Here is a 25,118-nt window from a genome sequence, read left to right as displayed (position 1 = left end):
GGTCTCCCAAAGCAACCCCGGATACCTCACTCTTAAGGATAACATCTTGCGCGCCTCCACCTTCAACCTCACCTTCAACTCCACCTCCAACGTACCAATACCAACTGACCACACTCCTTGTACACCTTCGTACCCTTTGACTTCGACACGTCGACCACTTTCTTCCTTCTAGCTGGACTGCGTCTGCCCACTTGATCTCCCTCGTCTTTCTCTCTTCTTTCTCAACATCTACTGCCCACGGGCAATCCTCCACCATGTCTCTTACCGTCGACGGGGTCGACTTGGACGCTCTCAACTACACTGTCAAGGTCCCCTACAATGGCACCTCTATGACCGGCGGCGACTCCTTGCACGATGATCTGAACATCTTCTACGATGTGAGCTGAACCCCCTCCTACACCCGTCCAACAACAACATGCCGCTGACACGAACCCAACTCTAGGCCGGCGATATCGCATGGATGATCACTGCCACCGCCCTTGTGCTCCTCATGATTCCAGGTGTCGGGTATGTGCATCTACCGAAACGTGGTGGCCGCGTTGCACCGGACAAGCTGACCTGTGTTCTCGCGCTGCAGTTTCTTCTACTCTGGTCTGGCCCGCAGAAAGTCCGCCCTGTCCCTGATCTGGCTCTCCGTCATGGCCACCGCCGTCATCTCCTTCCAGTGGTTCTTCTGGGGCTACACCCTCGCCTTCTCGCACACCGCCGGCAAGTTCTTGGGTGACATGGAGAACTTCGGCTTCCGCAACGTCCTCGCTGCCCCCTCCGTTGGCTCCTCCAAGATCCCCGACCTGCTCTTCGCCATCTACCAGGGCATGTTCGCCGCCATCACTGTGGCCCTCGCCGTGGGCGCCGTCGCCGAGCGCGGCCGTATGCTGCCCTGTGTCGTCTTCATGTTCATCTGGTCGACCGTGATCTACGACCCCATCGCATGCTGGACATGGAACCCGTCCGGGTGGGTTGCCAAGATGGGCGGACTCGACTTTGCTGGTGGAACGCCTGTCCACATCTCGTCCGGGACCGCTGCTCTGGCCTACTCCATCATGCTGGGCAAGCGCCGAGGTCACGGTAAGGCAGCTATCCGCGCACTGTCACGCATCTTTCAGGAGTCGGACTAACGAGTGGTGAAAATAGGAACGCACGAGCTGAACTACCGCCCTCACAACGTTACTCACATTGTCATTGGCACCGTCTTCCTCTGGGTGGGCTGGTTTGGATTCAACGCCGGTTCCGCCCTCGCGGCCAACATGCGCGCCATCATGGCAGCCGTGGTCACGAATCTGGCTGCCTGCGTTGGTGGCATTACATGGTGCGTACTGGACTACCGTCTCGAGCGCAAGTGGTCAACCGTCGGCTTCTGCTCGGGCGTTGTTGCGGGCCTGGTCGCCATCACCCCCGGTTCCGGATTCGTGCCGGCCTGGGCCGCCGTGATCTACGGCATCATCGGGGCGGCAGGTGCCAACTACGCCACCAAGCTGAAGTTCGTGATTGGCGTCGACGACGCGCTGGACATCTTCGCCGAGCACGCCGTCGGCGGTCTGATCGGCAACATCCTCACGGCCTTCTTCGCGGCCGACTACATCGCGCACCTCGACGGCTTCACCGAGATCCCCGGCGGCTGGCTCAACCACCACTGGATCCAGCTGGGCTACCAACTGGCGGACTCGGTCTCGGGCGGCGTCTACTCGTTCGGCGGCACCTGCATCATCCTCTTCATCATGAACCTGATCCCGGGCCTCTCGCTGCGCGCCTCCGAGGAGGCCGAGATCCTCGGCATCGACGACGCCGAGATTGGCGAGTTCGCCTACGACTACGTCGAGCTGACCCGCGAGGTCCTGAACGATATGGAGGACGGCGGAAGCAAGTACTCTGGCGATCACCACGGTCTCGCCGCTCACGAGAAGATGATGGGCGTATCTGATTCGCAATAGATATCTCCCTCCATTCATCCCCTCTCTCCCTTTCTTTCTTTCTCCCCATCCGCCAAAAATACAAAAGAAAAAGAACCACCAAATGATCTGATCACCTGCCTGTCAAACCGCAGACTAGGAGAATCTCCCCACCACCCACCACCACCAATCTTCTTGTTTTCATCAAGTCATCAAGTCACCTTGGCCCATCCATCCATCCATCCGAGGATCACCACGTTTCTACCTTGTCTTGTCTTGTCTTGTCCCGATATATGATCCCCATCTGTACAACTTCAATTTTCAATCTTCAATATCCCTTGGCCATTTTATTGGCATGCCCACTTCTTCCCCCCCTCTTTTTTCCTTTTTTTCTTCTTTTTTCTCTTCGATTGTACCTACATAGGGGATCATCAGGGGGGCTGTGTGGTTTGGAATTTGGAATTCGGGATGGACGATGGGATGGGATGGGATGGGATTTCGAAGTCATTGCATTTTTGCATTTGCATTGTATCGCGTTGTTGTTAGCTACCTTACCTTACCTTGCCTAGATACCTCACCTCATTTCTCATTTCTCAAAAAAGCGAAGCGAAGCGAAGCGGCTCTCAGACAGACATGAACAGACAGACACACAAAAAATGAAAACTGAAAACTGAAAAAAGTTAATCAAATCCCTCCCTCTTTTGCATGGTTTGGCACTCTGTTCTTGCAAAATTGGTGGGTTTTTTGTTGGTTGGTGAGATAATACGGGAGAGTAGGTTGGCTGGGGCTGGATTGGACTGGTTTTATAGGTAATGAGATATGTTTGTTTGTTTGTTTGATGGTGGAGAGATTGTCTGTCTGTCTATGTCTACGATGTGATGTGATATGTCTTTTCAAGTAATTGGTTGATTGGATCATCATTGATTGATTGATAGAGTTTTGATTGTTGTCATATCTATCTATCTACTTCGAGATCTCATTTCTTCTTCTTTTACTATTTTGATATGTGTATGCATATACGTATATCAATCAATCACCATCCCCCACTTCTCCCCTCCCCCTTTCCCTCCCTACCTCCCCCTCTTTCTCCCTTTCCCTTCCTCTCTACGCTAAGAGATATAATTAAATAAATACAATCATCCGAGTTATATATCGTTACTGCACGCATATCAAGCAGCCGTCTCCCCAGGCTGCAACGTATCCCAATACCCCGAGCAAAAGCATCTCCTCTGCTGCATAACCAACCACTGCAACGCCTGTCTCTGACTCAACACATCCTCCATGACCGCCGCGCAGCGCGCACACCTCCGCCAGCGGACCCCGTGTCGCGCAGCTCGGTCCGGCTCGTCGCGCGTGCGCGGGTGCGGGTTCGGCAGCCACGCCTTGCGGAAGCAGTCCATGGTGCGAGCGGCGCGGCGCCGGCGCGCCAGGGCCGCCGCGTCGTCGTCGAGCTCGAGCATGGCGAAGTCGGCGAAGAAGAGCCGCGCCGGTTCGATGTCGTCGCGGACCGCGGCGAGGAGGCCCGATGGCCGGAAGAGCTCCGTGATGACGGGGACGAAGGCGTCCGGGAGGGACCCGCCGAAGAGCATCTTGATCTCGATGGCGTTGCGGGCTTTCTCGGCGTTGGGGGAGCCTGAGAGGGGTGGCGTGTGGTTGGAATAGGCGGTTTTGATAGAGTTGGCGACGCCGGAGAGGAGGGCTTCGAAGGTTTTGATGCGCAGGATGGCCGAGGCGGTCAGCGTGGCGATTTTTAGGTACGCGGCGCGGAGGGCCGGGGAGAGGGAGGGGATGGGTTGCTGGGCGTTGGGCGTGCCGTTTTGGGAACTGCCTCCTGGGTAACCGGGCATCGTGTGGACGATGGCCTTGCGTGCGATGTGGTCCAGGTGTACGAGCCGGCGGCAGATGGCCGTTAGAAAGCCGCGGGTTGGAGAGGACAGGAGGAGGTGTAGGCATATGTTGTTTGTAGATCGGAGATGGGTGAGCAGATCTGGGAGAGAGAGAGTGCTGGGATTCGTGAGGTCGATTGACGCTGGGAGGGTGCTTGGGAGGGTGAGGAGCGTGTCTGTTATCCAGGCCATAAGATCGAGGACCCATCGGACCGACCCAGCAAGTGCGTTTATCACCTCTGAAGGACGTCAGCAGAGGGCGTACCAAGAGTGGAGAGCCAACAAACCTGGATCTTCAAGCGGTGATGACTTTTCGTTGTTTGGCCCTGCGACCTTCATGTTCGCGGCCATGGTCACCAGTACGACAATATTCCGTACCTGTAGAACGACCCAGGCGAACTTGCCTGCGAATGTTCGCGGATGGAATTCCCCCTTGAATCCAAGGGAGTTTTGAATGCTCAGACATAACTGGATTGTCGTGTTTCGGATGAGCACATCGAAATGGGTTTCCTCTGAATAGTCTACATAAACCTTCAAGATGCGAGATAGCTCTATTAGCCAGTCGTAGGCAAAATCTATTTCATATTAGCTTATCCGTTTTGTGCATTGGAGAAATTACTCACTACTGGCTTTGGCATGCTTGTGAGCAGTGGCAAGGACATCGTCGTAGTTAACATTTGTCATTACTGCTGTGGAGCACGATAACGAGAGTGCTGCAATAACTGCAGCATAACGTGCTAGATATTGTTAGATGACAATTACAGTCGGCATCTTGTACAACTCACCATCTTCTATGCTAGATCCGATATCACCCATGTGGTAGTCAAGCTGCTTCCACTTGACCTTTCCGTCATTCCGGATTTGTACAACAGAGCAGTAGCTGGGTGATAAGGCAAAGTGTAAACCTGCAGGTGTTAGAAACAAACCAGGTTAGAATAAACCCAGAAACCTACAAGGTTCATCTTCAGTATACGAAAACCCAATCTGGGATAGATGCCAGACCCTGTCAAGGTCACCATCCGTAAATGTTTCTAGCATGGTGTTGCGATCACGATAATCAACAGAGCTATCGCTATATGCGAAGCAAAGTATCTTTCCAAGATTCATAGGCTGCATTGCAATAGCTATTTTATTCACCGTGAAGCTTTCAAGCTTCTTGAGGAAATGGACACTCTAATAATCGTCAGTGAGAACACGTGCCCGCAATCTTGATCTCACTTACCCCTGGTTGTGTACCAACACTGTTCCGGCGGGAGCTCAACTGCTCGAATTCCGGATGGATATTCTGTTGCTTCTCACGAACTTCCCATCTGTCTATCGTGGTATGGACATCTTGGTTGTAATGTGACATCGAAACTGGTAGATGAGAGCGAACAGCTATGATCGTTGGAGGGGTACTTGGACCAGAAGCGTCTATGCACGGAGGCAAGAACTCGAGATGAGATAGGTGGGTTGCCGTTGACTCTACATGTGAAGCATTCAAATTTTCGTTAGGGATGTCATGGAGCCAGCTAGTGGCAGCAAGATGTCGAGTTTTGACAGTTGGGTTCAGAGGTAATGCTGCTGGGTTGACCTTCTCTGCCGTCTTGGGAAGGCCCCAGTCAATCAGAGCTCGTACGGTACGAAGTTGCTTTGAAGAAGTAGCAAAAGCAATTAATAAAGTACCAGCTGGTTCAACTGTTTAGCTAGTTTCGACTCTAACAGAAAGGCAACTTACATTTGTCGGAGCATATTGCCGCATGGGTAATCAAATCATCAGAAGATACGACACTTTCCAGTTCCGTGTGCGACTCATACCACTTACCATTGTTCTGAGGCCATAAGACTCTGAGAACGCCGTTCGTGGTAACGCAGACGAAAGCAGACTTGGAATGATTTGGGTGGAATGGACCGAGGACGGGAGTCTGAGAAGCTTCATATCGATAGTTGGATCCTTCTTTGATTGCTGGGCCATTCAAGATTGTCTAGCAAAGGGTCAAAACAGAAGTCCAAAAATATGAGATACCATTATACATACTGGACGGTTTTGAGGGAAGGGTGCCAAATTCAACCAGTAACAGCCTACAACGGCATGCAGATCATCCGTGGTATCTATCTGAGAAGGCCTAGCGAGAGTAGGCTTATTCAAAGACGAAAAAATAGTCAAGATGTTTACCCTTCCGGCAGCATCAATGACGGCTAGTTCAGAGCCAGTAGGACTCCAGCATAAATGCTTCAGAGGGCCGCCATCCATGCTTGTGGTCAATTGCGGCGTCACTGTGGGCTCGCTCAGACCCCAGGTGCCATTCTCAGGTGCGCAGCGCAGATTCCGGAACTCCACAGTAGTCCCGTTTGCACTGATTGATGCTATGCTGCCCCATTTTGACCACGCAATCGCCCTGTCAAGAGTTAGTCCTGGTGATAGGCCGGCGAAGGACATCCTGTCTTACTGGCAACACCCACTCCCTCTGAGCTCATCAATCCTCTGATATAGCTCTTTTGTGGGCGGGCGCGAGGGCATTGATAGGGCGGCCCCATCTTCAAAAAGATCATCGATATCTACCTCGCCGTCCATCATTAAAGGCATTTTTCAGCGAGGTTTCCGGATAGGTATTGGCCCAGCATCGACAGAGTCATAAGAATTGAGAGCAGCGACTCAAGGATACAAATTTCCAGGCATAGTAATATGGGGGATCTCCCCAAAGGAGGCGAGAAAGCAGTTGGAGGACTGACAAGAGGGGGAGAAGAGCAGCGGAGATGCAGCCTTGCGGATGAGGTTCACAGATCTTGCAAGGATTGTGCGGGAGGGCTAACCGGATCTGGATAAATGATGAATGTGGGATACGGCCACCATCCACCCAGCAACCGAGAGACAGTTGAGTTGAGATATTGAAGAATTGAAAAGGTCTCTAAAGCAAAGAGGAAATGGATTGTTTGTGAAGAAGAGAAAGCTTGTGTGTTTTGAGTCAAGCAAGAAGAGGGAATCTTCTGGTACTCCATTAATACAACTAACTCTGTTGCGCCCGAGCATGCGGGCTTCTTTGACGTCGGAATCAATTGAAAGCTGCGGTAATGTCCTTGGGAATCACCAGATGTGTCGGATAAGGCACGGAAGTTGGCGTCAAGAGATCATAGAATCATAATAAGAGAAACCCGATTTTCTCTTGTTCGTTCTTCTCCAACCCACAAAAGCATCCGCGCCGATTGAAGAGAGCTCCAGCTGCTTGGCCGCCCCAACCTCCAGGATCCATAATAAACAGAACACGACAACCGTGCCTTAGCCGAGCCGAGCTAGAGATCCGCCCTGCAAGTGCCCGCTCATTGACAACCTCGCACGCTTCTTCTTCTTCTTCCCCTTCACAACCCCCCTTCCTTCAACAACATCGCGACTCGACAATACATTCGGATTCGATAATGATACCCTCGTGAGTTAGAGGCGCTCATTCCGGTTTTCGCTCGTTCGTGCGCCCGCCGACTCGCTCGCTCCCCTCGATCGCGACATTCGAAGCCATGCATTCGATCGGCTCGTCCTCGCCCCCTTCGTCGCCCCTTTCCAGCGTGGCTTCCAGGTCTCCTACTCCTCCGGCCGATTATCCATCACCGTCCTCGAGCAATGTCTCCGACACTGGATTGCCCGCGCCCGCACTTGACCTGCCTGGAAGACCGCCAGCTCGCGATGGGCCTCCACCCGCCAAGAAACAAAGGATCATGAAGCCGAAGGAACTGAAGACCGAGTATCTTGATCTATGCGCCCTTAATGATTGCTCTGACGAGGCGGAACATAAGGCTCAAGATCGAAAGTTAAAGAGACTAATGGAGGCTTTGCGCTCAAAACGGAAAATCGTCGTCATAGCTGGAGCTGGTATCTCGGTCTCTGCAGGCAGTATGTTCCTCTCCAGTTTCTGGCGCCCAATTTTGCTAAAACCCCGTAGTACCTGATTTTCGCTCTCAAAATGGGCTTTTCAACACATTGCGCAGTCAACACAAGCTAAAAGCGTCTGGAAAGCACCTCTTTGATGCTTCGGTCTATCGAAGCGACTCGTCGACAAGTTCTTTCCATGACATGGTCCGCGAGCTATCTCATCTGACACAAAATGCCAAGCCTACACCATTCCATCATATGCTTGCGACTCTCGCCGAAGAGGGCCGATTGCTGCGCCTATACACCCAGAATGTTGATGGCATCGACACAGCCCTGCAACCTCTTGCGACCACCGTCCCATTGAACAAGAAGGGTCCTTGGCCTAAGACTATACAGCTCCACGGAGGACTGGACAAAATGGTTTGTAGCAAATGTGGACACCTGTCAGATTTTAATGGCGCTCTTTTCGAAGGCCCAGAGCCACCGTCGTGTACAGAGTGCGAAGTGACAGACGGCGTACGAATAGCTGGAGGCCTCAGAAGTCATGGAATTGGCCGTTTAAGGCCGAGGATGGTCTTGTACAACGAGTTCAACCCTGATGAGGAAGCTATTGGAGCGGTTAGCACCGCGGATCTTAAAACTCGACCGGACGCAGTAATTGTGGTAGGCACAAGTCTCAAAGTGCCTGGAATTCGGCGCCTAGCAAAGGAGATGTGCGCTGTTACTCGAAGTCGTCGAGACGGATTCACTGCTTGGATCAATTACGACCCCGAGCCTGTTGGCGTCGATGTCAAAGATTGCTGGGATTTGGTCGTCCGAGGTGAATGTGATGATGTTGCACGTCACGTGGGCCTGCCCCGGTGGGACGACAAGGACTGTGGTGACTATAGTCTTGTACCAAAGGAAGAGCCTAAGGTCAAGAATGGTATCGAAGTGGTAATAGACTCCAAGCCTCTCGATATGGTTAAGAACCAAGGAATCATCACTCCTGGAGCTAGCCCTCGACAGCAAAGCCCAGCACCCACAAAAGACATGGCGAAATCGAAGCAGTTACAGCTGCCATTTGGGTCTAAGGTTGCTACTGGAAAGGAGACGAAGCCCAAAAAGAAGTCTGGCAGGAAGCCATTGCCTTCGAAGCCTATGAATAAGATCACCAGTGCATTTGGTCAGACGAAGACCTCGAAGCCCGCTGCAAGTAAACCCACGCAGGCGAAAAATGAAGCGGGTGCAGGAAAGAAACAACTTAATGGTGGACAACTCATGTTTCCAAACCTTGCAAAGGAACCTTCAACCCCGCCGATGGCAGCTGTCTCTCGTACAGACCACCGTAACAACTCGGACATATCGTCGTACAGGAACGAGAGCCCCAACTTCGTACAGGGCAAGAATTTTGAGATACAGGTTCCTAGCAAGCAGGAACGCTCTCAGCATCAGTACACGCCTGATCCCTCTCTCCACTCGGATCAACTCCGTTCTCCCCAAACTCCAAAGACACCTACCCGAGAATCTCCTAATTGGACCGAGACTATTTCCCCGAAGGGAAAATTGCCCCATGGCATGCAGGAGATACTTTCGTGAGCTATCCTGAAGTAGTCTATACACCCACGCGCGTTTTCCATGTCATAATTCTCATCAGCCACAAGACATTGGGGAATCAATCGAGGCGGCGTTACGGTTAGATTCGCGAGTCGTCCTTCATGTAGAGATTTCGTTGCTGAGAACCGTTACGCGCATACCATGCCACTGGGGCCAGTTTAGCATACTACACTGGAGGAGGTGCCCCGCAAAAGGAAGGAAGGCACTTACCAAGCAGCATTATGTATGTATTGATGCATACATATCGTCGTTTGCATGCGTCAGTCACAGAACCACAGCCGTATCTGTGAAAGGCGGGGACGGAGGAGTTCTGGATGTCCCTTCTATTCAAGCTGGCATTACTATTGTACATAAAAAAAAGAAATTAGAATTCGATAATCGATATTCTGCCATTTCTCCCCCTTTTGACAAGTGAAAGTGATAGAATAAACACTCCGCTAGCTATTATTATTCTCTAAACAAATACTTGAAATGCTCTCTCTCTCTCTTCTTGCTAACCCATCCATAAGTTAACTGACCAACCGTAGCGAAAACAAGCAAGCAGATTTAGAATGAGAAAAAGAGGGGTTGATATAGTGATCAGATGGAGCGAGAGCCGTCTTGCGTGAGTTGGATCTTAGGCGGTTGATGCTATATAGATAGATAGGGGGTTCATTCTTGTCATTTGAGTAGGGAGGAAATGCAGGATTCGAAGGCGCGCGTGTGATAAGAGAGAGGGGGAGAGAGAGGTGGATTTTCTTCACCCTGCAGACTTTGTATCAAGTGTGACCATAACTCTAATAGCTGGGTCAGTCAGTCTGTGAGAAATGCAATATTCCGCTTTCACCGCGGGTTGCACGGAACGTCGTCTCACGATGTTGATGTCGCCACTTGATCAAGAAAAAACGATTGCGGAATGATATATTTATTTTTAACGTAACGAATATAAATTACGCGCTGCAAAATATGCCTGTCATTCCTTCTCTTTTCCATTCTCATCGTGTTCTTTTTGTAGGATATGCCTTTCTCAACTACAGGAGAAAAAGCAAGGCCAAGCCCTTCGTAACGAGCCGAAACTCATACATAGAATCAAAGCCCCAGCCGGAGCCCTGATATTTTCCCCTCTAAAACAGAACCGTACGCCCGTTGAATGCAATGATTCGGCCGCGTAATTGAACCACCGGCCTGGTTGATCCGAAAAGTCAAAAACCACACTGAACGCCTACGCAATGGTATTCGAAAACAAATTTTATGCCATACAGTCGACGGCAGGGCTATGCGCCTTTGATGGCAGCTGTTGATGGAGCAGAGGTGCTGTTGGGGGCGGTTGATTCTGCTGCACCACCGGTATCTGTTGAAGGCCCCGCTGCTTTATCGTTCAAGTTCTTCAAAATCTTTATATACATTCCTTCTAGCTGTGCACCGGGTGGAGGTGGATCGAGAGGCCATGACATGGCGACATAAGACCTTCAAAATGTTAGCAACAGTTTGGGATCATCAGATTCCGCTGCTCACCAGAAACTTGGCCGGAGTTCTTCACTCTCCTCATCTTGTGATAAAGATTGAATAAAGTCACCTATAGTCACCAGTTCTTGTTTCATAACATTGGCTCGCTCCTTCTGGGATTTGATATTGGTCTTCGTAGCTGATTGCACTCGTTTGAGGCTATCCTTGATTGGCTTAAAGATAACCTTCATCATAGATTCATGCTGGTGGGTTGGTTTGCTATGGCCGTTCTCAGACTTTCGCTGCTTTTGATGTCGATCATGATGACGATCATCATCACGACCACTATGTTTTCTCTTCAACTCAGGCCTGGAGCTAGTACTGTCTTCGGTGCTATGACGACGAGGATCCATGCCACGATGCTCGCCATGCTTGTGGGAACGATCTCTTTCGCGGTCATGACCATGATGTTCAGGTTGACGGTGATTTTTCTTGAACTGGGGAGCGGGAGAAGCAGAGACGGAGCCTCTGGTCTCGGATCGTCGATGCCCATTGCGCTCATGCTTTTTGTTATTCCGATGATGGTTCTCGACAGCACGCTTGGCAGCCTGATTATCAGAATATTTGGCCTTCAAGACTGATAAGAGGTAATCAGAACGGCGAACAAGATGAACTGCCCCTGGCGCCTTGGCCACTTTCTCATCCCCTTTGTTCCGCTCCTCCTTCTTATCAACACGATGCTCTTCCAAGAAGAATTTGTCTTGCAGTCCTAAATCAGGATCATCCCGAATTTGAACCCATGCTCCATAGCCGTGTCTATGTATACCTACCAGGAGCATGCCATCTTCTCTTGCGCCCCATTCACAGGAATAGTGAGCGGCTTTGGATGCATCGGGAACACGGAAGTTCTTGTAATCAGCCACAGAGCCGATCACCTCCTTCAACATTCTCATTTCACCTGGTCGTTCCAAGACGGTTTCAGCATTTAGTCGCTTGACTCCGAGATAATCGAAAAGAACGGCTTTCTTGTCTTTCTTGGTCAGTGGCTTATTAGTCTCACGCTCCATTGCTTCAATCCGTGCAGCATCCTCCTTAAGTCGTTTAGCACTCTCGTCCGTGATGGCTTTTAAGGTAGAGCGTAGCAAATCGATATCACGACCGACAAGACGAGCATCTTTGATCAACTCTTCGCCACGGTCATCGATTGAACCATAGCGAAGAAAGGCCCTAAAAAGGTTCCGGGCCTCTTTCTCATTCAACTCTCGCTTTGGGTCAGCAAGGTTTGCTTGCGCTTCTTTCTTCTCATCTATCTCGTCCTGTTTGGCTTGGTCCCGCTCGCGCTTTTTTGCTAGACGCTGTTCTCTCTCGTATTCGGCCGTGTTCTTCATAGCAGCTTTCCGCGGAGCGTTTTCTTCAACAACCTTGGCAAGATACTCTTCGTGGAGCCGCTTTTCTTCTTCTGCTTTAATACTTGCCAACTGGTCTTTCGGAATGATATCGTCCCATTCTAGGTCGATCTTGACATCTGTGTATTCGAAGCTCTTCAGAAAATCCTCGCCACCGTCGGCGACCATTCCTTCTGGCACTTCTGTTTTATGCTCTTCTGCATTTTCAAGAACCGAGTCGATATCAAGCTCTTCAAGTTTCTTTTGATTACCGGACTGCTCAAACATTTTCTGGCCTCTTCTTTTAAGAATCCTGGAAATGTCTTCAGATGACTTGGGATCGTCTATCTTGCCAGCCTTGATAGCTTTCTCGCGAAGCTCCTTTTTATCCTTATCAGTGACGCCTCTCTGGATAGTGATAAATTCGAGCATGAGCTTGTTGCGAGCACGCTCGAGGACTTCTTCTTCAACTGTCTCCTTGGACACCAATCTATAAATACTGACAGGCTTCTTCTGTCCAATGCGGTGTGCGCGAGCCATTGCTTGTAAATCCGCCTGAGGATTCCAATCTGAATCGAAAATGATGACCGTGTCGGCTGTCATCAAGTTGATTCCAAGACCTCCGGCGCGCGTGGATAGTAGAAAACAGAAGTCGGTGCTATCTTCGGCATTGAAGTGGTCAATGGCGACTCGTCGAGGTCCAGCTGCTATGGTGCCGTCGAGGCGCTGGAATTGATAGCCTCGAAGCTGAAGATAATCCCCTAGGATATCAAGCATCTTCACCATCTGACTGAAGATTAACACACGGTGATTGTCTCTTTTCAACTTCGTTAACAATTGATCGAGGAGCATCATCTTGCCGCTGCTCGCAATGAGACCTTTCAGTTGATCTTCACGTCTCGTACTGCCTTTCAGAATCTTCTCCTCGGCGTTCGGAAACATGTAAGGATGATTACTGGCTTTCTTTAGCTCCATCATGATGTTCAGTAACGACTGCTTCTGCCCTTTGGCACCCTCATTGAGTGCAGCGTAGTTCCTCGTAAGAATATTCTTGTAGTAATCTAACTGGACATCAGACAACTCAACCCTGATAATTTTCTCGCTCTTGGGCGGTAAGTCATTCTCGACTTTCTGTTTCGTTCGGCGAAGAATGTATGGTTGGATCATACTAGTCAGAGCGGCGATCTTTTCGCCTGCAGCCTCTTCAGTTAGATCCATGTTCTCCTCAATATCCAATTCACCCGGCATGAGGAAGTCCATAAGGGCGGATAACTCTCCCAGGGTATTCTGAACAGGTGTACCGGTAATCAACAACCGAGATGGAGCCTTGAAATCAAGGAGTCTTTGGTACAATTGAGACTCTCGATTCTTTAGGCGATGAGCTTCGTCGACAGCCAGAAACTGCCATTTGATCTGAGCCAAGAAATTTGCATCGGCAAGAATGTATTCATATGACGTGAGAAGAACATTGAACTTTGGTTTCTTTGGATTCCCATCAGCAAGTAGTTCGTAGTCTCTGATGATGCTCCGGGATGCCTCCTTTCCGTTGTAAATAACATAATTCATGTCGGGTGCCCAGTGATCAAATGTATCGGCCCAAGCGGGTATGGTCGTAAGAGGAACTACAACGAGAAATGGACCTTCCTGACGTCTATCATGACGAAGCCAATTCATAAAAGATACTGTTTGAACTGTCTTACCCAAGCCCATCTCGTCTGCCAGGATGACATTCTTATTCCTGCACCAGTTGTAGGCAAGGAAGTTCAGTCCAGTGATCTGAAAATCTCGCAGTTGGCCATTCTTGATATATTTCGGTTGTTCTCGAATCGCTGTGTGCGGGCTTCTAGTATTAGGATTGGACTCAGTCCGGTCCGAAGTCAGGGATCGAGAGCTACGATCCAAGAACCGGTCAATTGCATCCTGAGCGATCTCGCTGACCAAAGAAGCTGATTCCCAGGTACAAGACTCGTAATAGAGACCCTTCCATTTCACGAAGTACTCAGTTTCCCCATTGTCATCACGTGAACCTATGACCCTCTCAACTTTGGTATAATCAAGAAGGGCGTCTGAATCACGTTCCCGATCCAGCATCCACTTCTCTCTTTCTTCAAGAGGAACGTCCTCACCGCGAGAGATGTGAATATCATCGAGAACTATCTTTCTGTAATAATTCTCAAGTCGTCGAAAGCCGCGTACGCCAGTCAAGGATTTCGTTGTCTCCCAGGTAGCATGGTAATGAGACTTTCCTTGCCACTTGATGTAATATTCGAAGTCATCCCGGCCTAGGTCCTCGTTGTGTATATCCTTCCCTTCCATAAGTCTGTGTTTCAGGACAGCATCGATATATGGAGAGGTATCCTCGGTATCAGCGACCCAATAGTTCGGAGTCATCATTTCAGAGTCATCTTCCAAGTCTATATCGCTTTCCTGATAGGCCCCAGCCGTGACCTGTGCAGCTCGTCGGCTATTCCATCTCTTTTCTTGGTAAACTGGAGCGGTATTGCCCGACTCCAGTTGGCGGCGACGGTGTTTCTTTGTTAAGCTTTTGGCACGAGCACCTCCATAAGTATCGGAATCAGAATCGGAACTGGAAACAGAGCGAAGGGCCGGAGTATCACGTTTTGACGCTTTAAAGGAGTATTGTATTAGTCATGGGAGCGATAGCGACGACGAGGTTATAGGGGTTAGGGGTTTCATACAGGGTCGAGAGCGCTCTTGCTTTCTTCGCTTCCCTCTATGCGCGGTCACGATATCGGATTCAGAGTCTTCGTCATCGTCATCGGACTCAATCTATAGTCCATCAGTAGTTGAGCTGCAGTTGGAAGTACGGAAGCTCCGTTGCTTTCTAGGTTAACATACGATGCGTCGATGTTGAGATGGACGACCCTGAAGGGAGAATGTTAGCATGGCAAGTGGCGGTCTGAAGGACTGGTTATCGTACACTTCTTCGCAGGCCGTATAATTCTGGATTGGCCAGAATGTGTTCATCTTCTTCGACGCCGAGTTTCCGCTTCGCAGGACGACGAGATTCAGTTGAGGTAGAACGGTCATGTCGTCCACCATTCGTCGCTGCAGGAGTAGGGTTTTCTTCGATATCGAAATCGGCATCATCGGATTCACCCTGAGCTTCTTCGGGAGATGATTCAGAGTCCTCGGTGCCTTGAGCACCCAGTTCAGATTGATGGTCTATGGAGTTCGCCGGCGAGGGCTCATCGATGATGGGAATGGCAACTTCGGAAAGGTCAGACTCACTGTCGTATGGAGCATCGTCGTTCGTGAGTGTGGTATTAGCCAACGGAGAAGTATGTCCGTTGGAAAGAGTTTGTAAGGGTGTCGATGAAGATACTTGAGTCGTCGCCGATAGAGGGGCTAGGACGACGATGTTAGCAATCTGGGCAAAATATCTTTGTAGGGTCGGATGACGCAAGGCCCTAATAACCCTATGACTGCAAAGAAAAGGATTGTGCGATCTTGAATTCAAGACTATTTCGGTTCCAGAATCAAGGGGACAATGTCAAAGCTCGCCGGCGCATTGTAGATAGTTCAAGGCATCTTAGCAGACAGGGCTGATGATGATCTCTGACCGATTGAAGACGACGTGGGATGTGCGGGACTTCCAAAATGCCTGGAGATCATCGGGCGAGTCGAGATACGTCGAGTCTGCCAAAGATTGAGACCTCTTGGGTCATCCGGAAAGATCCCCTCGACATATAGGGATCCTATAGGATGGAATTTGAACTCGGCGGACGCCCAGCCTTGACACGACGAAGGATCTGAAATGGGGACTAGGAAGAAGGGTAGACACATACAAGCCATGGTAAGCAGGCCCCCCTTGAGGCAGATACTGTGATCGTGGTCAAATAAAGAGCGTGGTGCTGAAACGATGTTGTAGTTGGGGGGGGAAGAGTGAATATTGTAGTTGTGGAGATGTCACGATTTGGCAAGGTAAGACGAGGCAGCCTTCAAGTTCAGGACATAACGAGCACATCTGCCAAAATTGTCTCGCTTACTAGCGCCAACCAATGACACAAGGGCAAAGTGGTCTTACTCAGTTGGAGATTTCAACTTCAACAATAAATTCGCAGTTCACAAATATTTCGACGGCAATATCAAGGGACTAGCAGGAAGTCCACGCCACCTATCCTTTGTGCGATCATCGAACCCTCTCTCTCAAGAGGAGTCCAGTCTTCGATAAACAAAATCCCACGACATCCCAGTCCGGAGCCAACAAGATGGCGGACAAACTCACGCGGTGCGTTCACAACCTTCTGCAACCTACGGAGCAGAACAGTAGCCGCGGGCTTCTCGTAGCTTTGCCTTGAATTTTACTGACAACCTGGTTTTATGCAGTATCGCCATCATCAGTACGGACAAGGTGCGACTCTTTGCCACTGAAGCCCTACCCCACTACTACCCCGCATCCGACCAGATCGATAGCTAACAATACGTTCCTCAACTAGTGTAAACCGAAGGTATATACAAACACTGTGCCTGTCTATACCTGGATCGTGCGCTAAGTGGATTTTCACAGAAATGTCGACAAGAATGCAAGAAATCTTGCCCGGTTGTGCGAAGCGGACGTCTTTGCATAGAAGTTACTCCCGAATCCAAGATTGCGTTCATCTCTGAGACTCTATGTATTGGATGTGGTATCTGTCCGAAGAAGTGCCCATTCGGAGCGATCAATATCATCAATCTGCCAACAAACCTTGAATCTCATGTCACGCACCGATACTCAGCCAACAGCTTCAAGCTTCATCGATTGCCCACACCGCGCCCTGGACAGGTCTTGGGTTTGGTGGGTTCCAACGGTATTGGAAAGAGTACTGCGCTCAAGATTCTGAGTGGCAAATTGAAGCCAAACTTGGGGAGGTATGACAATCCTCCCGATTGGCAAGATGTCATCAAATACTTTCGAGGTTCTGAGTTGCAGAGTATGTCCCACAAATGTCCCACTCTTGCTCGTAATCTAATGAACATGTAGATTACTTCACCAAGATTCTCGAAGACGACCTAAAGGCCATTGTCAAGCCCCAATACGTTGACCGTATCCCTAAAGCAATCAGGAGCGCAGACAAGACCGTCCGAACCTTGATTGAAGCTAATGCTTCGATGGACAACATGGACGAGGTTCTTGATGTCCTTGGTAAGAATATAGATCTCGAAATCTCGCCTTCAGACTTCTAATCCGTATGGCAGAGTTAAATCACATTATGGACCGAGATGTCAACCTTCTGTCTGGAGGAGAACTTCAGAGATTTGCTATTGGCACTGTTTGCGTACAGCAAGCCGATGTGTATGTTATGCAACCTCATGGAACTATTCTTTTGCTAATATATTTCAGCTACATGTTCGATGAGCCCTCATCTTACCTGGATGTCAAGCAACGATTGAGTGCCGCAAAGATAATCCGTTCGCTCTTACGCCCAGATGACTACGTCATCTGCGTCGAGCACGATCTCTCTGTCCTCGATTATCTCTCTGACTTTATCTGTGTTTTGTACGGAAAGCCGGCCGTCTACGGTGTTGTGACACTCCCTGCATCAGTACGAGAAGGCATCAACATTTTCTTGGACGGTAATATTCCAACAGAGAATTTGCGTTTCAGAGAGGAGTCCTTGACTTTCCGTATTGCCGAGGCTGCCGATGAATTCATGGCTGATCGATCACGTGCTTTCCACTACCCCTCCATGGAGAAGACTCTAGGAGGTTTCCATCTAGGTATTGAGGCTGGTGATTTCACTGACTCGGAGATCATTGTTATGATGGGTGAGAATGGAACTGGCAAGACAACTTTCTGTAAGTTGCTAGCTGGAGCCCTGGCCCCAGATGGCAATCAGAAGGTGCCTGGTATGAAAGTTAGCATGAAGCCTCAGAAGATTACACCAAAATTCGAGGGCACTGTTAGACAACTCTTCTTCAAGAAGATCAAGACGGCATTCCTTCTTCCTCAGTTCCAGACCGATGTCGTCAAGCCTTTGAAACTTGATGAGTTTATCGACCAGGAAGTTAAGACTCTTTCAGGAGGAGAATTGCAACGAGTGGCCATTGTACTTGCTCTGGGACTTCCAGCAGATATCTATCTCATCGATGAGCCTTCCGCATATCTGGATTCCGAGCAGCGTATCATTGCTGCACGAGTCATCAAGCGCTTCATCATGCACTCGAAGAAGACTGCCTTCATTGTCGAGCACGATTTCATCATGGCAACATACCTTGCGGATCGTGTCATTGTTTTCGACGGTCAGCCAGGTCTCAACGCTCGCGCAAATGCCCCCGAGTCTTTGCTCACCGGCTGCAACAAGTTCTTGCAGAACCTTGACGTTACTTTCCGTCGGGATCCCTCCAACTACAGACCTCGTATAAACAAACTCAATTCACAGCTTGATCAAGAGCAGAAACTGGGAGGAAATTATGTAAGAGAACCGGCCAGGCGAGGTTGGAGAAAGATGCTAACTTTGATCATAGTTCTTCTTGGAGGACGATAAGAGTACTACTGCCTGAAAAGGGCGTCCCAACTGATTCACTCCCCCCCTCGAATGATGCATTTTCAGGCGTTACAGGATCAGCATCAAGGAGAGCACAGCATACTGGGATTCAGGGACTAGATGAGGAAGGCGCCTCATGCGATGATGACGACCCAGATGACTAACGATGGCGACGGCAGTCTACCCCTGTTGCCTGGTCCTATTTTGATTACTACCTTTTTTTTGTAGCATAGGTAGCTGATCAGAGTAGATTGAGGGGCAATGGATCAAGTGAGTGGCTGCCGTCCATTTCATGGAATGATCTCATGAAATCAAATTGAGGGGAAAGTAGAGGCTATGGAATTGGCATTGCTTATTTACATAGTGGGTATTATGATTTTTATGCAGCTGATGGTCAAGATAGCGAGACTGTCTGGACTTGTAGGAAGGAAAATACACACCAAAAGTCGTTGATCTCGAAATCAATCCACTTCAACTCTATCTGCGTGCTGAACCCACGTGGCTGTATGCCCTCTGCCGAAGTCATCATGCCATGAAAGCGTGCTGGTGTGCAATACGTACAAGTCTTTCCCCAAGCAAGCAAGAGCCAGCTAACTGATCTACTCTTCTTCAATCTCGCCTTCTTCACTACCTGAATGTACAGCCGGTTCTTCTTTTGGCGGTATTGCCGGGGGAGGCGTTCTAGTTCTGTGACGTCGTTCACGGGGAGCTGGGATCGGGGAGCGCTCACGTGGTGTGATCTCTCTCCTTGTTCTCTGTATTTGTCTTGGTTAGAATCATGACTGTTATCGAATGATTGACACAATGAAACGGGAGTTCGTTTCTTTCGTAAAGAAAAATAAAATAAAAAGGAATATTCAAGGAAATAATGCCACGACAGGTACGCCCCCCCAATTAGGAGCAGGTAAGGGTTGCCGCAGGAATTGAAGCAATTCAAGTGAGGCCTGTCAGTTATGAACTATCATAATTGATGATGGAGCCTCTGCGTTGAGCTTGCAGCTTCGGAATTGACATCAATAACGCTGGACATGCGACTAACCTTTGCTACCCTTGTGCTTCCAGCACTTTCGCCGTCACTATCAGCTCTTCGTCGTCTGCTCGGTTTCTCGTCGCCCCAAGGTAATTCATCGATGCTTCCTCTCGGGTCACCTCTGCGGCGGTAGAGTTTCTCACGCTCATCCTCTCTATCTCGTCGTTCGCGGTCATAGTGGCCCATTGAATCGTCGCGGCGGCCTCGGTATGGTCTATCGAGATCACGATCTCTTTCGCGGCCGCGATCGCCTCTACGGCCAGGAGACAATAGAGTATCTGCGACGCTAGCCTTGCGATAATTCTTTTCCCGGTCGGCGATTGCCTTTCGTCTATCTGCTTCGTATGCATCTGGCTCGGGGCTGCGGCTTGTCCTAGCATGACGTCCACTTGGGCGATGTGATCTCTCACCTCTGTCTCGGTCACGATGGATAGGTCTATCCACTGAAGCTCTATCACGGCGTTTGAGACGATCCCTTTCTGCGTCCTCTTCCTTTTCTTTCAAACGTCTGATAACTTTGTCAAACGCAGAACGACGCAGCTCATCGGATGATACAGCAAGATACTCTTCAGACCTCTCGATGCGTGGTAGAATCCTCTCGAATGTATCATCAACCCGGACAGGAGGTTCAAGGTGCTTAATCAGGGATCTAAGTGCATCCACAGCACGACGTTGCAGACGCTCAGCTTGGTGCTTATCGTCTTCTCTTCGCCGGGATACTTTCTCATGAAGCTGTATACTAATTAGCAAATGCATAAAACAATATGATACGATATGACTTACTCGCTCGAATATCAGTGATAAAGCATCTCGATCAATGTTAGCAGTCCGTCGATCATTCTGCATTAAGGTAAGGAACTCCTCAAATGTAGTCTTCTGCTGAATTTCAAAACGTTTATCCTGACATGTAGTTAGCTTTGTATATCAAGGATGCATTAGGAGATTGACATACATCCAGGACATCCAAAACATCGTTTCGGGTGCTTCGCAAGGCACGTTCTTCTTCCTCAACCATATCCCAGAAGAGATCGAGAGGGGTCGATCCTGACTGACCAAGCATGGCTGTGTATCTCTCATCTGATGCGATTAATGGGTATATTTTGCTCCATTTTGATCCAGCCTTGATCTTGTTATTCCTCTTGAGCTCTTGCAGCAGCTCCAAGAAACGATCCCGGTTTTGTCGTTCTCTGCGGGACTTCTGGTTCTTCTGCTGTTGGCGAGCATCATTGAAAGTCTTTTCGAGAGATTTGATATGATTTTCAAAAGCAGTCAACATGTCTGACTTGCTGAGTGCCTTGAATTTCTGATCACCTTGAAAACGTTGATTTGACTGGATGATACCTTGTGCCTCAGACCACCTTGTATATGGCTCTAAATTAAGACTCCTGAGAATTTCGACAAGCTCGTCCATCGCAGCTTTTCGAGTGCTTGCTTCACGCTCGGCATTAGCTTTCTTGAGTTCAATGATATAATCTTCGAATAGTTGGCGCCGTTCATCGTCATCATCCGTAGAACGAAATATAGTTTCTCCTTCAATTATTGGTCGTGCTGTCTTCCAGCGTGTGTAATGTTTTATCTCTGGATGGCTTCTCAGCATTGTAGCAAAATCTGTTCGGAGCTTTTCAAGTCTCTCTTTTGCCTTGTCTTTTTCCTGAAGTCGTACCTCCACGGCGTATTTCTCAAATGCTGCTTTGCGATCTTTGGGATCCTTCAGAGCTCTGTATTGGGGATCTTTGATAATCGAGCGCATAGTCTTTTCCCAAGTCCAATCAGGGGAGACATTGGATCGGCGTAAAAGCTTGAGGAATGCTGCTTCTGCTTCTTCGAAAGTAGCATAATCAGGATCAGTATTCGCAGGGACAAAAGCTTGAGCACGACTTCCGCTGGTATCATTTCCATATGCAATTTGACGAGCCTCCCCCAGAGGCTCTTTTGCACGCGGCTGATCAAATTGTGAAGTTGAGAACCCTCCTCCAGCGACAAAGGTAGGAGCCCTTTAGAAATTAGCAATGCTGGGCGCAGAAAGAGGTCATGTTATAACATACGGTGCAACTGGTGTCTGGGTCGCATTTTCACTGGCCAATGCTTCCTTGTAAACCGCTGGCATCTCCCATGAGCTTTGCTTCGTTTCTGTGTTGTACCAGTACTTTCTTCCTCCCTCTGCGGTGTACTCCTTCCATGGTTGATTTGCGAGCGCACGCTGTGTCCCAGTTGTTAATGAGGTATTCGCGACGAACTAGGGACTGCATTCTTACCTCTGCCGGCGTCATTAACTCTTCGGGCTTTGTCCATTGTGTAGCTTTGGTGATTGTGTTATAATAGTAGACGCGACCCTCGGGATTGCGCGCCTCCTGCCAGAGACCTGGCGGAGCTGCATGACCGTTGGTTCCATTTGTCCCGTTCATGATGGACTGTGTAGCAAATCCACACAAAACTTGTTGTTCAAAGGGAGGATGGTGAAGGCAGGAGAAAATAAAGTTCGCAGGAGCTTCTCTCAGCCTTCCAATTCGCTAGCGCGATTTTGGAACCCAAGGCAATTTAATTGGTAGACGAGTTCAGCTTGCCTTCAAGATAACCTCGATTTTTCAGCCTAGTTGTCCCTCTCCTAGAAACGAAGACGAGATTATAGCTTTGAAAGCATCCTGCGAGCCTCATACTTTGGTACTATTGTCTCAGCATGTAGCAAGCTCTAATTCTGGATATCCTCTCGCCTCCTGTTTTGCAGAACTAGCTGTCACGCTGTCAACCTCAGTTGCACCCCTACGAGGCGCGGATTCTCTATCGCCGGCCGCTCGACTTCTTTCGCATTAGGTCCTTCTGCTATGATGGCTGAATCAAGGGAAGAGGAGGGGCGCCCCCGGGGAAGTCTTGAATTCGTTGAGAGTTCTGTACTATATACGATTATCCCCTTAGCAAGTGATCTCGACATTGAAGAGGCATTGAATAGGTCTGCCGAAGACCTTCATGGTGGACACGATTCTCCCTTCGCTGCTATCCCACAAAGGCAGACGCTCTTTTTTGGTTAGTATCCTAAACAACCATAGAGGCTCTGTGTCTTACTCATTGCTAGATCCTAGATGAAACCGTCGACGTCTACGTTGTACTACAAACCCCCTATTTCGACGAGAGGGCATTACGATCATATCTTGGGAGGCTTGTCATAAATCTTGAGGCGCAGGTCGTCAATGCCCCAACGGAAAACCATGAAGGTCCGTTGGGACAAGAACTCGTATACCATGGCTCTGTTCAGGACAGTGAAGACCCGTTGATCATCGTTCAAGGACATGATGAGACCGAAAACAAGCTTGGAGAGGGTCATATACTTATAGCATGGAAACTATCGGCATTCCTCGTCAGACCTCGACTTCGTCTTCAAAATCCATCAGTTGTCTTCTCTGCGACGGCAGGTCTTAAAGCTGCTGAACAGGTACAAACTGAAGTTTTAAGAGATGAATATCTTCCGAGCCAAGTTCCAGCCGGCATGAATCTCTTAGAATCGTTCGGCGATGATCCATCTCTTGGAGATGTGAAACCACGACTCTCTGCTCTCAGAGTATCACGAGTTGCACCAGGAGGTCTTGCAGGCAGAGAAATGATGCGGCCGTTAAGGAATGTCTCTCGTCAAGCAATCAAAGTATATCCAGCAATCAACGCACGAGTGAAATATTCACGGCCTGGTATGTCGCCTACGAATCCCTCAGTGATAGCCTCGTTGGATGTCGATATCACACCTTTCGCTGGTTGCGAGATCATGCTTACGAAAGTCCAACTCGACGTTACTGGTGGTAGTATAGAAGACCTCAATACCGCCCCAGGGATGAAACTACCTATCACGGGTCTTCCACAAGACGATATCACTTTCCTTTATCGAATAACGCCCGATGATTTAGATGTGACGAACAAGACTCTAATTCGAGCTCTTGATATTTCAATAGCAGCCACCGCAAATTGGTCTGCAGTCTGCAAACCCCAGATTTCGATGAGTTGGACAACCTCTCTTGACTTCACACCCCCAGTCAATCCGGGCTTCGGTCTCCCCACGCAGCCCATTCAACGATCACACCGCCCCTCTCAACTCTCAATCGGTGGCTCGACCTTTGAAACGGTTCCAACAGTCTCCGCCCTAGCCAGCACTCGGCCAGATGCTCTCCCATCTGTAGATATCACAACCCGCCAACAGCGCAATTCGTCCATACCCGATTTCGGTGTAACCATGACCTTCGTCGGCCCATCCAGCGAGAACCCCATATACCCAGGCGTTCCCTTTTTCTGGTCCATCTTCATTGTGAACCGCTCCGACCGACCCCGCAAGCTCGCTCTCATCGCGCTCCCCAAGCGCCGGCGGACCGAGGCCCGTATCACGCGACCCCCGTCGACCGGCCATGCCAGGCAACGCAAGGATCCCAAGATTGCGGACGCCGTCGTCGACGAGAACATTGTCTATGCGATGCAGCGCAACTCCGCGGTCGAATCTACCGATATCGTCTGTCTAAGCAGCGATACTCGAGTGGGGCCCTTAGCCCCATCGTCGTGCTACGAGGTGGAGCTCAAGTTCATGGCTTTGAAAGTCGGCATCGTGAGCCTGGAGGCTGTGAGGGTGGTGGATTTGGGGACGCAAGAGCATGTGGATGTTAGGGATTTGCCGGATATAATTGTATCCTCACCTCTGAAGGCACAATGATAACTACCTATCAGGGGTTTCCCCCTTTTTTTACACGAGTTGAGCAGCCGGTGTAAAGTAAAATGTGACTTTTATGCAAATACTTCCAATATCCCAAAACCTCCTTCCAGTACAATAACTAGATTTTAGTGTGTTCGAAGGCCTAGGAACTATCTTGGACTGTGAAGGAAGTAAGGTAAGTGCTGGAAGGAAAGTTATGTGAGTGATAGATATATAGGTGTTTTGTGTTTGGTGGGGGGGGGATTGGCAAAGAAAGATGGAAAGATGGGATAGATTCAGCATGATGGTATGAGCGCATGGCACACTTATGAGTTCAACATGCTGATGATTCACCAACATGTCTTCATTCCTAATCCCATGAGTTGTAAATATCCGATGATGATGTATATTTCTTGTGATTGATTCTTTCATGGGACATAGATAAGGTATACTAGAGAGAGGACTGAAATGAAATAGAAGAATGCTTGTGGCGTGGCTTGAGGTTATGATGAGAAAGGAATTGGAATTAGGTATGAGGAGGTAGTTGCTTTTTTCATTGAAGAGAAAGAGAGGGGGGGGGGGGAATGGATGCGCAAGATGGTTTTTGGACCCCCCCTGGGGGGATCACGTTGTTGAGCGAAGCTTCAACCATCGATATCAAAGAGGAAAAAGAAATCCATGACTTATTAAAAAATACGTTAAGATTTATTCTGCCCCGGAGGGTCTATATACCATTATCTAAGCTAAGCATGGGCAAAAATCATCAAGCAAATGGGGGTATCAAAGAACGAAAAATAAAATAGCTCCAACCAAATACGCCCCCTAATAAATAGATAAATAAATAGATCTGCTTTGTGATATCCCTGATATCCATGCCGGTCTTGACAAATGAGATTTGGTTGGTGTGTGGTGTTTCAA

At 49.3% G+C, this 25,118-nt stretch overlaps 6 protein-coding genes across 6 annotated transcripts; 3 read left to right on the top strand and 3 right to left on the bottom strand.

The window, feature by feature from the left end:
• Positions 1–254: 254 nt before the first annotated feature.
• M430DRAFT_101175 (hypothetical protein) lies at positions 255–1,931 on the top strand (the record flags this gene model as incomplete). The annotated part of the gene is made up of 4 exons (XM_024860687.1): positions 255–377; positions 443–507; positions 578–1,068; positions 1,135–1,931. 4 exons carry the CDS (start codon positions 255–257, stop codon positions 1,929–1,931), a joined length of 1,476 nt encoding a protein of 491 aa, XP_024721465.1.
• Positions 1,932–3,058: 1,127 nt separating this feature from the next.
• On the bottom strand, positions 3,059–6,329 carry M430DRAFT_49881 (hypothetical protein; the record flags this gene model as incomplete). The annotated part of the gene is made up of 9 exons (XM_024868095.1): positions 3,059–4,014; positions 4,063–4,350; positions 4,399–4,512; positions 4,561–4,680; positions 4,729–4,948; positions 4,998–5,443; positions 5,493–5,739; positions 5,793–6,153; positions 6,205–6,329. The coding sequence occupies 9 exons, from the start codon at positions 6,327–6,329 to the stop codon at positions 3,059–3,061; spliced, it is 2,877 nt and encodes a 958-aa protein (XP_024721464.1).
• Positions 6,330–7,462: 1,133 nt separating this feature from the next.
• On the top strand, positions 7,463–9,194 carry M430DRAFT_100822 (hypothetical protein; the record flags this gene model as incomplete). The annotated part of the gene is made up of 2 exons (XM_024860660.1): positions 7,463–7,637; positions 7,687–9,194. 2 exons carry the CDS (start codon positions 7,463–7,465, stop codon positions 9,192–9,194), a joined length of 1,683 nt encoding a protein of 560 aa, XP_024721463.1.
• A 930-nt stretch (positions 9,195–10,124) lies between these two features.
• Positions 10,125–15,952, bottom strand: M430DRAFT_34548 (hypothetical protein). The gene is made up of 7 exons (XM_024866576.1): positions 15,832–15,952; positions 15,275–15,391; positions 14,964–15,181; positions 14,882–14,908; positions 14,722–14,812; positions 10,707–14,649; positions 10,125–10,658 (listed from the first exon to the last, which is right to left on the bottom strand). Exons 1-7 carry the CDS (start codon positions 15,836–15,838, stop codon positions 10,466–10,468), a joined length of 4,596 nt encoding a protein of 1,531 aa, XP_024721462.1. The 5' UTR covers positions 15,839–15,952; the 3' UTR covers positions 10,125–10,465.
• Positions 15,953–18,625: 2,673 nt separating this feature from the next.
• Positions 18,626–21,988, bottom strand: M430DRAFT_119707 (hypothetical protein). Its single transcript, XM_024861755.1, has 6 exons — positions 21,796–21,988; positions 21,586–21,740; positions 20,493–21,534; positions 20,324–20,440; positions 19,550–20,272; positions 18,626–19,265 (listed from the first exon to the last, which is right to left on the bottom strand). The coding sequence occupies exons 1-6, from the start codon at positions 21,943–21,945 to the stop codon at positions 19,110–19,112; spliced, it is 2,343 nt and encodes a 780-aa protein (XP_024721461.1). The 5' UTR covers positions 21,946–21,988; the 3' UTR covers positions 18,626–19,109.
• A 140-nt stretch (positions 21,989–22,128) lies between these two features.
• On the top strand, positions 22,129–24,317 carry M430DRAFT_34546 (hypothetical protein). Its single transcript, XM_024866575.1, has 2 exons — positions 22,129–22,561; positions 22,618–24,317. The coding sequence occupies exons 1-2, from the start codon at positions 22,363–22,365 to the stop codon at positions 24,219–24,221; spliced, it is 1,803 nt and encodes a 600-aa protein (XP_024721460.1). The 5' UTR covers positions 22,129–22,362; the 3' UTR covers positions 24,222–24,317.
• Positions 24,318–25,118: the final 801 nt, after the last annotated feature.

This window comes from Amorphotheca resinae (genome assembly GCF_003019875.1).
Source record: "Amorphotheca resinae ATCC 22711 unplaced genomic scaffold M430scaffold_5, whole genome shotgun sequence".
Classification (NCBI taxonomy): domain Eukaryota; kingdom Fungi; phylum Ascomycota; class Leotiomycetes; order Helotiales; family Amorphothecaceae; genus Amorphotheca; species Amorphotheca resinae.
This window is presented reverse-complemented; position numbering and strand designations above follow the sequence as displayed.

Bases quoted from the DNA above. Each gene is read 5' to 3' on its own strand.
- M430DRAFT_34548 (XM_024866576.1), bottom strand. The intron at 14,909-14,963 runs GTACGATAACCA...TTCTCCCTTCAG, and splicing joins TATACGGCCTGCGAAGAAGT to GGTCGTCCATCTCAACATCG. The intron at 10,659-10,706 runs GTGAGCAGCGGA...AACATTTTGAAG, and splicing joins GAACTCCGGCCAAGTTTCTG to GTCTTATGTCGCCATGTCAT.
- M430DRAFT_119707 (XM_024861755.1), bottom strand. From the start codon at position 21,945: ATGAACGGGACAAATGGAACCAACGGTCATGCAGCTCCGCCAGGTCTC. The intron at 21,535-21,585 runs GTATGTTATAAC...TAATTTCTAAAG, and splicing joins ACCCAGACACCAGTTGCACC to GGCTCCTACCTTTGTCGCTG. The intron at 20,273-20,323 runs GTAAGTCATATC...ATTAGTATACAG, and splicing joins TATCACTGATATTCGAGCGA to CTTCATGAGAAAGTATCCCG.
- M430DRAFT_34546 (XM_024866575.1), top strand. From the start codon at position 22,363: ATGATGGCTGAATCAAGGGAAGAGGAGGGGCGCCCCCGGGGAAGTCTT. The intron at 22,562-22,617 runs GTTAGTATCCTA...GCTAGATCCTAG, and splicing joins AAGGCAGACGCTCTTTTTTG to ATGAAACCGTCGACGTCTAC.